Here is a 12,569-nt window from a genome sequence, read left to right as displayed (position 1 = left end):
TGTGCGCCGCGGTCGTCCCGTCCCGTCCCGTCCCGACCCATCGCTCGGGTCCGTGTCCCTCGGGTCCGTGTCCCTCGGGTCCGTGTCCCTCGGGTCCGTGTCCCTCGGCGCGGCCGGTTCCTTGCCGTCCCCTGTCCCCGGGCTGGCGGGTCTCCATGTCCCTCGGTGCGGCCGGTTCCCTCCCATTCTTGTCCCCCATCCCCCGGGCTGGCGGGTCCCCGTCTCTCGGTGCCACCAGTTGCCCCCAGGCTGATGGCTCCGGTCTGTCCCTACCGGTCCCCGGCCCCTGGTGACAGCGTTGCCCCTCGGGTCTCTTCCAGCCCCGCACCCGGCGGCAACATGTGGCTCCTGGAGCGGCTGCGTGGCGTGGCAGAGAATGGCGGGTCCCGGGGCACGGGGCCGGAGGAGTCCCCGCGGGGGTCTCGCTACAGCAACGTCCTCACCCCTGACAAGATCCCCGACTTCTTCATCCCTCCCAAGCTGAGCGCAGCCCCTGCTGAGGCCGAGGGCCCTGAGCCCCCCACAGCGCCCGCCCTGGGCCCCTCGGCCTCAGAGCAGGACCTGGCTGGGCGCAAGCCCCCGCGCAGCCCCCGGCCATCCAGCCGTCCCCGGCCACGGGCCACCGGCCGGCACATCATCCAGATCGAGAGCGCCGAGGACTGGACGGCTGAGGGGGGCTTCGGCACCAACGTGGACCCGCAGGCACAGACAGCCATGTCGCTGCCCTACGTGCCCAAGGCGCAGACCTCCTACGGCTTCGCCACGCTGGTGGAGAGCCCCCACACGCGGCGCAAAGAGTCACTCTTCCACAGCGAGCACAGCAGCCTCTGCCCCTCTCCAGCCACCTCGCCCAGTGCCCAGCGCAGAGCCAAGCTCAATGGTGAGAGCGGGCCCCGGGCGCCCGCCGACCTGGGCGCAGCCCTCATGCACCCCAGCCGCTACTTCAGTGGCGGCGAGAGCGACACATGCTCCTCGGCCGAGTCCTCGCCTTTCGGCTCCCCCCTGCTTTCCCGCTCTGTCTCCCTGCTGAAGATCTTCAGCCAGGAGAGCCAGTCCAAGGTCATCAAGCTGAAGCACTCGGTAGCACGCAACAGCTCGCTGTCTACCGATGACAGCTCAGCTGACACCAGCCCCAGTGCCCAGCGCCGTGCCCGGAGCGCCCCGGCTGGGGGGCAGCCGCCTGCCACCCTGCTGCCTCTGGACCTGCCAGCGGGCCGCAACCGGGAGCACAGCCTGCGGCTCAGCCGGGGCGGGAGCCTGCGCCTGGCCGCCGAGTACGACCCCTCCAATGCCCGGCTGCGCGTGCGGCTTGTCTCTGCTGAGGATCTCTACGACACCCTCGTCGACCTGCGCAGCATCAACTGCTGCGTCTCTCTGTGCCTCAACCCCGGGAAGCTGCAGAAGCAGCGCAGCACCATTGTCAAGAACAGCCGCAACCCTGTCTTCAACGAGGACTTCTTCTTTGACGGGCTGGGCCCCGGCCACGCCAGGAAGATGTCCCTGAAGCTCAAGGTGGTCAACAAGGGCAGTAGTCTTAAGCGGGACACGCTGCTGGGGGAGAAGGAGCTGCCACTCACCGCCCTCCTGTCCTGCCTGTAGGTGCTTGCTGCCAGCCCCGAGGGAGCTGCCTGCCCGTGGGGCTGGGGGGGATGGCCCTGTCCCCTGGCCTTGCTGGAGGAGGGTTTGGAAGGTGTCCTCGGAGGAGGGATGGGGCTGCGGCGGAGCGTGGGCATCCCCAGGGGCAGTGCTGCTGTGGGGGTCTGCCAGCGCCAGCCCTCCTGCAGCGGGGCAGGCAGGGCCGGCAGCTGCAGCCTCTCCCCTCTGCTCCCTCCCTGTTTCCTCCTGGGGCTGCATCTCCTGGAGCCCAGCAGGAAGTGAGGAGCCACTGGTCCCATCTGCACTGGGAAGGATGGATGTCACCTGCTGGGCTCTTCGCTCCCTGGTGTCTGTGGTCTCCAGCTGGCCAGCACGAAGGTTGGAGGTGGGTAGATCTCTGTAGCATACTTACTGCCACCTCTCTCAGAGCCCCAGCTCCTGGAGTCAGGTGATAGCATCAGTCTCAGCTTTAATTTAAAAGACAAGTTTCTAGTCTTGGAAATTGCAGAGAAAATACTGCAGAGGTGACCCAAGAGTGAGCCAAGGGAGGTGACCCTGGGGGATAAGTCAGGTTGGTGGTTTTTGAGCCTTTCCTGGACTCTTCCCAGCCCTGTGGGACTGCACAGATGTGCAAGTCTGCTTGGTCTGACACCCACAGCCTCCTGGGATGCCCTCCCTACCCACCCCCCCTGCTGCTGACCCCCTGCGGGAAGCTGCTCCCGGAGCTTCAAGGGCTTTGGGTTTGCCCAAATCCAGGAGGCAGCCTGTGCCCATCCCCTGCCCATGGGAGGGAGATGTTGGGGGCTGGCACCCCTTGCCCCGGGCACCCGGGTGGTCCCGTGCGGTGTCCTAGCAGACATGCTTGCTGACAAAAGCCGAGGTGACAGGAGTAGCCCTCCCTGAGTGCTGGTGGTCTGGCTGGCCCTGGGGACATCCCCAGGTGCTGCTGGGCAGCAGGGCAGGCTGTGGCTGAGGCTCCCCTACCCTCTGCCCTTCCTTGCCTGCGGGGGCTTGGGGGCTTGTGAGTGTCTGCACCCGCCGGGTGGGAGGGATGTGTCCCATGGGGCCACGAAGCCCCTGTGCCCAGCAGGACCTGGCTCCCCAAAGGGACTGGCCTGGCTCTACAGTTTCCCTTTGGAGTGGTGTGGGGTGCTCCCACCCCTTCGCATCCTGGCCGACCGGCTGGAGGCACTGGGAATGGGGGAAATGCCGGCTGGGGCATTTCTGCGGGTAGATAAAACAGACGCCTTGTTGTTGTTTGGTGTGGTGTTACTCATTGCATCGGGCTCTGCATGTTTCTGTGGAAGGGAGCAGAATTCACAGTGCTCCTGTCCCTGCCTGTTGCAGCACGCGTGGACACACACGTACACACGTGTCCCTCTGTGTTAACCTCTGTTGGTGGCAGTTGATGTTCCTTCCTTGTCCTTTGCAGCAGATGGCAGATTTCAGTGTTGGCTATTTATATCCGAGGCTGATCTTTCCCAGCGTGTTTTACTTCTGTCTGTAAATATGTTTCAGGTACGAGAGGCATGGTTCTGATAGCGTGGTGTTTGCATGTCGGGGGGAAGTGGGGTGATCGTGGCTGTTTGTTGAGCTTGTGGCTGAAAACAAACCATGCAGGACATAAGGACCAGACACGTCCCTCCTTCGCAGGGGATTTCTCACCGGAGGCTTCCCACTGCTCCCCCAGGAGCCAACGCAGGGGATGCTCCTGGCCCCTGAGTGTCCAGGCTCACCCTGGGGGGAGATGGGGGCTCTGGGGAGGGTGGGACGGGGAGATGGACCACGTCCCTGGGCTGGGATTGAACATCCTGCCCCTGAGCAGACCCAGGGCAGGAAGGGGACTCTGCCTGACTGGCTGCTGCCTGACAGCCCTGCGCACCCCTCACCAGCACCCTGCGGTCCCTGGGGTGCTGCGCCTGCAAAGGGCTGGTGGGACCCAGGCGCTGCTGGGGGTGGGGGGGACCCAGCAGGCTGCGAGGGGAGGGGGGAGCAGGAGCTTGGCAAAGATTTTGGTGCTCTATGAGAGCGTTGGGGGGTGATGCATCGCCCACAGCAGAGCTGTGTGCCTTTGGGTTTGGGGAAGGGGGATGCTGGGATCAGGGCCCTGGGCTGCTCCTTGGGTTGGGGCTGGCCCTGGCGGGAGACCCGAGGGGCTTGCGCTGTCCCTGGCCCCCCCGCCCTGTCTCAGGGCTGCCTTGCTGGAGTCAAGCGGCGTGTGGCTGTCTGCCGAGCCCTGGGACTGCTGCTGTGAGCCCCGCTCCCGTGATGGGTGGGAGGGCAGCGTGGGAGCTGGGACTGTGGCCTGGCTGGGTTTTTCCTCCCCTGTAGCTCTTTTCTACTGTTCCTGCTTTGATATTTCCGTGGCTGGATATAATGATGTATTTTTGGAGTGAAAAAATATATAATAACTGAATGGAATGTTTGTTTACAGATTACTTCCCCTTTTTAGTGCAATAAAGTAATTTCTAAAACAGATGGAGGTGGTGCCCCGGCTCCTGGCTTCCCTGAGGCGTTCCCTTCGCTTTTCATCGCCGTGGCTGCGGCATCCCCCTGGCCCTGCTATCTTCCCCGCCAGCTCCCTGTGTGGAGGGGTGGGGGAGCAGAGCTGGGACCCCGGACTACCCAACAACTACCCAGCAACTGCTCTTCTGGGTGGTGCTGCCCATTCCTGACAGCCTTGCAGGAGCTCACAGCACTTCAGAAGCTCTTCTGCGGTGCTGCCAACCAGCCATGGGGTGAGGCGGGAGCAAATCTCCTGGGGACAACAGGGGATGTGGGAAGAGGGGCTGTTCCTGCTTGGGGGGGGGACCCGGGGCCATCCTGACTGGGGCAGAGCTGAGCCAGGGCATCACCTGCGTGGGGACGGGGCTGTGGTGAGGAAGAGCCCCTTCCTGCAGTCCCATGGGAGTCCTTCCTCCTCCTCACCGGCTCCCCAGCCTGGCCCCTGTGCTCCTTCTTGGTGGTGCTGGTGATGAAGGAAATGACGATGTTTTTGCGCTCCCCGTGAGCTGTGTGGGCTGGAGTGCTGCCCTCGGGGCGGGTGCCCAGCACCCCCAGCCCTGGGACTGCCCTCGGAGGAGGCTCTGAGCTCCAGGAGACCCTTGGGGGGCTCTTCGGGACACAGCTGAGCTTTGGTCCTCCGGCAGCACAGCAGTGGAAGCCCTCCCTGCCGCTCTCTGAGCTTCACAGCCCCTTTCCCCTCAAAACCCTGGCACCTCAGGCCAGCTCCTGCACAGCAGTGGTGATCTGCAGCAGCATTTTGGTCTGAAAACAAACCCGATGGCTTCTGCCCAGCCGTGGCCCTGCTGCGGTGCTGCCGGGACATGTCTCCCGAGTGCTCTGCAGCGTGAGCAATGTGGGTGTCGGATGAGCTGCTCCTGGAATCCCCTGGACTCTTTCCCTCCCCTGCCCCTCCAGGGAGTCCCCCCTGCCCGGCTGTCGGCGGTCAGCAGATTAGCCTGGGTTTTCCCCACCTTCCATTTCTAAATCTGCTTTTAATCAGCTGCTGCTGAAGAAAAGAGGGAGGTTTGTCTGTTACCTAAATGCCATTTTTCTAATTTCCACCATTCTAATAATTTGTCATTTTTTGGTAGAAATAAAGGCTGGGAGCATTAAACAGATCCACCCTCTCTCCTCCTGCCCCCACAGGGGCAGAGAAAGCAATGTGGCGAGAGCTTGGCAGGTGCCAATAATTTAAGCAGTGCTTTTTCTAGAGGTGTAAAGCTACAGCAGTTAGCAATAAAATGAGGCTGATTAAGTTAGTCTAAACTAGAGTGGATGGGGTCCGCCTGTACACACAAAAAAATCCCTGGAAAGTGTTCAACATTCCAAGTACTGGAAGCAGTCAGAGGGGTGGAGAGTGGTGTCTTATGGGGGCAGATTTAACTCCGAATTTGTAATCAAGTCATTGTGGGAAGGAAACGCGGCTGCTGCTCTGCACCCTGGGCTGGACCTGGGAGGGCTGGGGTTGGGCTGAGATGAGCCTCTGACTTGGAAGATGCTGGTGGTGGCCAACGGGGGAGCGGGGGGATATGTCCTCTCTCCACAACGCAGCCCCTCGAGACAGAGGCTGCCCCAATGAAGCGCAGTGATTGGAGGCTGCCAGGTGAGAGCCCGAGACCAAGGGCAGCTTTGCCCATCGCTGGTGATGCCCACGCTGAGGGATGCTCAAGCCCCAGGAGCTTTCTCCTGCACAGGGGTTTCTCCGGCCGGGGGTCCCCAGGCTACCGCAGCCGTTTATGGGTTGTGCTGGGGGATGGCACAGCGTAAATTTAGGCATCACGAGCTGTGTAGGAAACTGAGGCAGAGAGGGGAGATGGCTGGACATGGAGGAGCTGGTGGCAGCTGCCATCTCCTTTACCCTTATCTCCAGAGCAAGATTCACCTGGGCGAGACGCACACACAGACCTCGGCTATTTTTAGTCCTGTGTTCCCACGATGTGAGGACTCAACTTCTGAGAAAATTGCCTGGAGCTCGTTTAGCTGTGTGCATGATGGCTGGCGAGGGAGGGAGAGGGCAAATTAGGGGCTCAGTCTCATATGGGATGTGGGGTGGGGCTGGGACTCCCCGGGGAGGGTTTCCCAGGGAGGAGGCCACTGGGGCTGTCCTGGCAGGAGGACGCCCTGTACCCCAGCCAGGCAGGGGGGTCCCAGGGCCGAGCGCTGTCCCCAGCCAATGCTCGGGGGTCCTTGGCTGGGGCCGCAGCAGCTTTTGGCCAAGTGGGGCAGCAACGGCTTGTTCTCCTCTCCAGATTTTTGAGTGCTGTTGGGTCTGGGGGAGACCTGAGTGCCCCCCCGGGCAGCCTCAGCCCTGCTGGGCCGTGTCCCTCCCCACCTGACCCGACTGCCGATTTACTGTTCTGGTCAGAAAAAGCATCTTCCCGTTGCCTGGCAACCCTCGGCCGCCCGGTCCAGCGGTGGGGGGGGCGCTCCCTTGCCCGCAGCCCCCGCCGTGCCAGGGCCGGGGGCGATGCGGGGACCGCAGGCGTGCTGGGTGCCGGAGGTGGGCACAGCATGTGTGAAGCCGCTGCAGCGTTTCCCGGGGTCTGCACCACTGCGCTTGGGAGGCGCAAGCACCCACTGCGCTCCCAGCACTGTGCCCGAGGTGCGAAACTGCTGCCCACCATGGGCTCGCCGCTGGCAAGCACAACCTGCCACCTTCGAGGGCGACTGTTCCCCCAGGACGTGATTCACCAAGCCAGCAAACAGGCAAGTGCATCTGGCCATCAGACAGTGCAGAAAAACCTCGGGGGGGGGGGTAAGAACCTGGCTCCTGCCTAGGGCAAGACCCCCGCCGCCATCGCTGCCCTGCAGAGGCGCAACAGCTCTGCAAAGTGCAGGCACGCCCCAGGTTTGGCAGCAGCCGCCCTTACAAGCCCCCCACCTCCTGGGGCAGACATGGAGGCACCCCCCCACCCTGGCCACGTGCTGGCTCCCAGCCAGCGCTGTAGGAGCGGACGGTGAAACAGCCTCGTGCCCATCACTGGCCATCAGCCGGGCTGGAGGCACGGGGGCTGTGCGGGGGTGGTCCTGCTCTGGTGCCAGCGGGTGCCCACAGCAACTCTGCCACTCAGCTCTGGGCACCTGGGACTGCCCGGCGCGACACGCTGTGTGCGGGACCAGGCGCACAGAGGTGTGGGGCAAGCACGAGTGTGCGGGCGTGCAGCAGGGAAGCAGCAAGCATGCCCTGGGCAGCGCCAGCTGCATGCGAGCATCGGCCTCCCCCGGCACGCACACTCCTTTGCTTTATTGCAAGCATTTGTCTTCCATGGCAGTGTGTCTGTTTTAAAGCGGAGAGGAGAGACTCCCACTGTTACTGGGAGGAAAACAGAACTTAATTGAATCCCACAATCCCTTGTAGTCACATCAGGCGAGAGAGAAAGCCAGAGGAGAGCGATTCCCCCCCAACTCTCCTCCTGGGCGCCTGCACCCTGGCACCCTGGGCTGGGCACCGGTTGTGCCATGCCAGCTAGCGGTCCATGCGCCTCCAAGGGACAGAGAACCCCAGGACTGGGGGACCCAGGGGACCGCTGGGAGCAGGGATGACCTGCAGCTCCTTGTCAGCCCTGCGGCGCTTGGCAATCGCTAAAAGCCAGCGCCTGGGAGCAACAGCCGCAGGGGTGTCCCCAGGGCAGGTAGCACTGCCTGTCACTGCCCGCCCCGGGGCGCATGCTCTGTCTATTTTGCTTTTCCATTTGAGCTTTGCTCTCCTACTTTGAGGCTGGCAATCTGACAAGGACCTGGGGCCAGGGGCCAGATCCTGCCTCCATAGCCAGGGAAAGGCAGCGAGCAGACGGGAAGTGCTGCCTTGGACGCTCCCTCCCCATCTCTGGCAGAGGAGAAATTAATGCAAGCCCCTAGAGCCAGTGCAGGCTTGGCTCAGGCCTGGGGCCGGGCCGGGTATATGGAGCACGTGGAACTGCACCCGGGGAGCACAGGGCGCGCGCTGCTACGAGGATGGATGAGGGCAAGGGCAGAGGCTGCTTTGCGGGCTGAGGGATCTCTCCCTGCCTCTCCTCTCTGTCCCCAGCATCCTGCTTTTTGCTAGCTGCCTGCTGGAGTTTTAAATGCTGCCTTTAAAATGTTTGCAAAATGCCCAAAGCATCAAATAGGCCCAGGTGGGAGGGAAAAAAATGGCATAAACAAAGCAGACAGGAGGATTTGTTAAACGCCAGCAGCTGCTGGCGAACACTTTAATATCAGTGCAGATGGGCACCAATTGATGCGGTGTTTGGGGCCACGGGCTGATCTCTGCTCTGTGCCCATGGTCTAGCACCCGTGCTCGCTGGCTCCCATGCAGGGCGGGCTCTGGCTGAGCTCAGGGTGGCTCTGCTGCAGGGGGTCCCGCTGTGGCAGGGGGCCCCCGGCTGGGCCCGGAGCGCTGGGGCGGGAAGGGAGATGCTCTGGGTGCTGGCTGGGGCAGAGCTCCATTTCTCCCTCTGCTTCCCCACCCGGACCCCAAGGCCCCGGGGAAGGGGACACATCTCCATCTCCCTCCGTTGGCTCTCCCGGGGCGGTGGCAGTCCCGTGGCCCATCAGGGCTGTGCTAACGACCCATTTGGGCATGAGCCAGGCGTGGGACTGTGTCTGCCGTCGCAGCCGAGTCTGCCTGGCAGAGGCAGCGCCCAGAGATCGGCTGGACACACTGCAGGGAGCTCGTCTGGCATTGCCATGGTAATGGAGATAACGGCCTGCTGCCAGGCAGAGAACAGGGAGGGCAGGGAGCTCCGGAAGGCTGAGCTCGCCAGGGAGATGCTGCTGGCCACGCTCATCTGCGCTGGGGCAGCACTGGGAGTCCCAGCCCAGGGCCCGTCACACTGACATCCCCTGCCTGAGCCCCATGACAGCCCAGACGACAGCGAGCACATCCTTGCTGCGGGTGAAGCCCTCAGCACCCCTCGCACCCGCAACAACGGCAGAGGTTGCACTGGGCAATATGTAAAAATATATATTAAAAACCTCAAATCTCACTGCTGCCGGGTTATAATTAATTCCTATTCGCAGCTCAGTCCAATTTCCCTCACACAGCTCCCAGTTCAATCCAATTGCCATATGAGATTTCTGTAATCACTAATCTTATCAAGCACATCAGTGTGAAGTGAGAACACTGCAATTAGCAGGAACAGGAGCAGCAGGTGAGCTGCCGCTCGGCGAGTATTTATTTCACCTGTGCCAGGGGAGGACGTGTGCTTGGTTGAGTGCTTGCTGGGGCCGTCCCTTGCCCACCCTGGGCAGGATGGGATGCTTGCTGAGGCTGTGGTGGTGCTGGAGCTGCTCAGCACCAGTAGCTGCGGGAGCTGTGCAGGCAGCGCAGTCACGCTGGGAGCCGGCCAGCCTCTGTTGGGGAGGGGGCTCGCCTCCCGGCCTCCCCCTGCCATGGTCAAAGTGCTGCCAGGGGAGCTGAGAAACCCCAAAAGGATGCTGGCAAAGTGTCCTTAAACAGTGCTGCCGGTGCCTCGGCTTGTCACAGCAGCAGGAGCTGGAGATAAAGCATCAGCCTTAATTCTGAGTTTCCTGTCTCCTCTTGCCGTCGCTCCCAGTGCTGCAGCCCGGCTCCGTCCCAGCCCCACTTGGGTGCCCCTTGCTGAGCAGACGGAGACACGGGCTTTAGGGACAGGGGGTAGTTGCTGGTAGCCCGATTGCCCGCAAAGCATCACCCTTCTCTTGGCAGCTCTTGCTCTGCGTGGCCATGGGGGAGGCAGCTCCTGCTCCCCAACCTGGTCCAGGCAGCACAGGAGGGACCCGCTGGCGGGAGGGAAGCCATGCATCCCACCCAGCGTGAGCACACACATTACAGGACCCCAGAGGAGCTGTGCAGGGGACGCCGTGTCCCCCAAACCCTCCCAGCAGGCTCAGGCAAAGGGGATATAAACCCCCAGGAGATCCTGCTCTGAGCTGCCACCTGGGGACTGACGCGCTTTTTTGCGGACAATCTGTTCCCCTCCCACTGCCGCTGGCCGCCTGCCCGCAGCATCTCCTGGCAGAGGCGTCGGGTGGTGGGAGCGGGTCTGGCCCCTGGGCCAATTCACTGAAAGCCCCCGGGCACTGCGGAGCCAGGCTGGGCTGAGAGGGCAGCTCCCTGCCAGTCCCCAGTGGCAGCGGGGTCACTGCCTGCGCTGGCCAACCCCAGGACCAGCCAAGCCTGCAGAGTGGCAGCTGGGATCAGGGAGCAGCCATTAGCCCTCCTTGGATCTTCCTCCGGATCAGGCAGGTGATCTTCAGCGGGGATGAATGGGGCTCTGCTCCTTTGGGAGCAGCCAAATTATTTGTGCTTTTTGCACAGCCTGGTGAGGCTGGGGGTGCCTCAACCCCGGGCACCACTGATGCCAAACATCCCTGGGGCGCAGGGAGGTGGCTCAGACAGCCCCGAGCTGCACCTCGCCGGCACCAGGAGAGCTTCGTCACGCACCATTCCCTGCGCATGCGGGTGCCCCTCCGATGGCACACGGTGGGGGGCGTCGGGGTCCCCACCCTCGCCGCAGCTGTAGCGTCCATAGGGTGGTGTTGCACGGGCACCTAACAAAATCTCTCGCTTCGCCACCCCCAACCGTCTGTCGCTGCTGACAGTCACTGACAGGAATAAACTCCAACACCTACCGTATGCTTTGCTACTTCTGCTGCCTGCACTCACTTGTTACTATATATTTCCAAAGCCGAGGCTGCCTCTGCGCGGGGCAGCTGGCGAGCCGTGCCCTGGCAGTGGGGAGACGGGCTGCGGGACAGCTCCTCAGGGACACCCGAGTTTCTGTCTTCCCTGTGGCAGATGAGGAGTGCGGCAGATCTCTGCCCTTCGGTGGGCTCAGCCCTGCTCAGGGTGAACCCCTGCTTCCTGCGTGGTACCGGCTCCAGTGCTTGTCCAGGACACGGCTGGCTGCAGCTGCTGGGTCGGTGGCTCGGGCGCTGGTGGGGCTGGCTGGTCCTGTCCTGCAAAGGAGCTCAGCACACCAGCGATGCGGCCCCTCTGCAGCAGGATCCAGCCCCTCTGTGCTCTGCCCCGGGCACCGCGTGGCTGGCTTACTGCCTGCCATCACGCCTCGCGGGGCACCAACAATGTGCCTTCCCCGCGCGGTGCTGCCGAGCCTTTGTCCTGCAGCCCTGGACAGTGTCAGCCCGTGCCGGAGGTGGATGCGGCACCCGGAGCCATGCTTGCCTGGCCAGGAGCGGGGCGCCGGCAGCATGGGCTGTCCCCCAAGTGCTTTGCTGGGATGGGGGCGTGGGCCAGCGTAGCGACTCCAGGTTCTGCTGGTGGTAGCCGCGACCCCAGGACTGTCCCAAAGGAAAACCATAGGGAAGGGTGCAGTGAGCTGCCATCAGTGTGTCTCCCCTGGCCATGGGGGCTGGAGGGTCCTGTGCAGGGACGGTCACTGCTCTGCCCTGGCAAGAGGGAGATTCACTCTCAGTGTAAAGGCGCTGAGCAGAGCCAAGCTTTTCCCTCCCCTTAGAGCTGCTCCGTATGTTTAATGATCCTTGCAGCTGGGAAAATTCATCTTGCTTCAAGAGTGGATGCATCCTGGTGCATCCTCCAGGCGCCGGATCAGGTGACGCCATGAGCAACAGAAAGACCTTTGTGGTGGAGCTCGGCTGGGCTCAGCCTGCGCCTGTCCTGCCACCTCGCACTGTCGTCGCACCCCACGCGCCAGAGAAGCACCCTGGGGCCGGGCGGGGGGGTGAGGACGTCAGGGTGTGTGAGCAGAGCCAAGCCATGGCTGCCTGCTTCCCCGTGGCATCCCACATCCTGCGTGTAGTTTTAATTGCACCGTGCGGCTTTGATTCCTGGTTTTAATTGCAGCCTAACGAGGCCGGGACAGCAGGAGAGGAAAACATCAAGCTTAAGGGAAATAAATCAGGAAAGAAAAGAACATTTACTGGTGACTAATAGGTCCGTGGCTCGGCATGTGTGTGTTCGCCTGCCACAGCGCGGGACGCTGCCAGTGCAAGGAGGAGAGGGGATTTCTTCTACGCACTTGGCAAGCCAAGCTGCGCAGTGCAGCGCAAGGAGAACAGATTTTTTCCTGGGCCTGTGCCATTTCCACGTTATTTTTAAACCCCCATTGCACAAAAGCTGCCCCCACCCCTCCCCGGGTGAGTGGATTTCACCTGCACAGGCAGAGATGGGGCTAAATCATCTAATGGTAACAGATGGGCCCATTTACACACCGCGCTGGTCTCACCAGAGGAAATCGAGACCAATTTGGTGCAGAGGAAAGGAGGAGAGTTTCTGGCACTGGCACCCGGAGCCCTGGGGCAGCCACCACCCTGAACGAGTGCTACTGTGCCGGGAGAGGACAGGGCGGGTTGGAGTGAGTGTGGCACTGGGGGTCCCCAAGCATGAGCTGGATTCCTCAGGGAGGCTGCAGGACCTCCCCCCCGGGATGCCCCTGGGCTCTCCAGCCCCAGTCTGTGCCGTGGGGGACCGAGCCCAGCGTCCCCAACAGCCTCTGCTTGGGGGCAGACGGGGTCCCTTCGCAAAC

General features: G+C 62.6%; 1 protein-coding gene across 1 annotated transcript; it reads left to right on the top strand.

Annotated features, from left to right (window-relative positions):
- The first annotated feature begins 321 nt into the window (after nt 1-321).
- On the top strand, nt 322-3,318 carry C2CD4C (C2 calcium dependent domain containing 4C). The gene has a single exon (XM_059831815.1). It carries the CDS (start codon nt 340-342, stop codon nt 1,597-1,599), a length of 1,260 nt encoding a protein of 419 aa, XP_059687798.1. The 5' UTR covers nt 322-339; the 3' UTR covers nt 1,600-3,318.
- Nucleotides 3,319-12,569: the final 9,251 nt, after the last annotated feature.

The sequence above is a fragment of the Gavia stellata genome, chromosome 32, assembly GCF_030936135.1.
Source record: "Gavia stellata isolate bGavSte3 chromosome 32, bGavSte3.hap2, whole genome shotgun sequence".
NCBI lineage: Eukaryota > Metazoa > Chordata > Aves > Gaviiformes > Gaviidae > Gavia > Gavia stellata.
Note: the sequence above shows the minus strand (reverse complement) of the source record. Positions and strands in the feature narration are given on the sequence as shown.

What these genes read in the sequence shown, in the direction of transcription:
- C2CD4C (XM_059831815.1), top strand. Translation starts at nt 340, where the DNA reads ATGTGGCTCCTGGAGCGGCTGCGTGGCGTGGCAGAGAATGGCGGGTCC.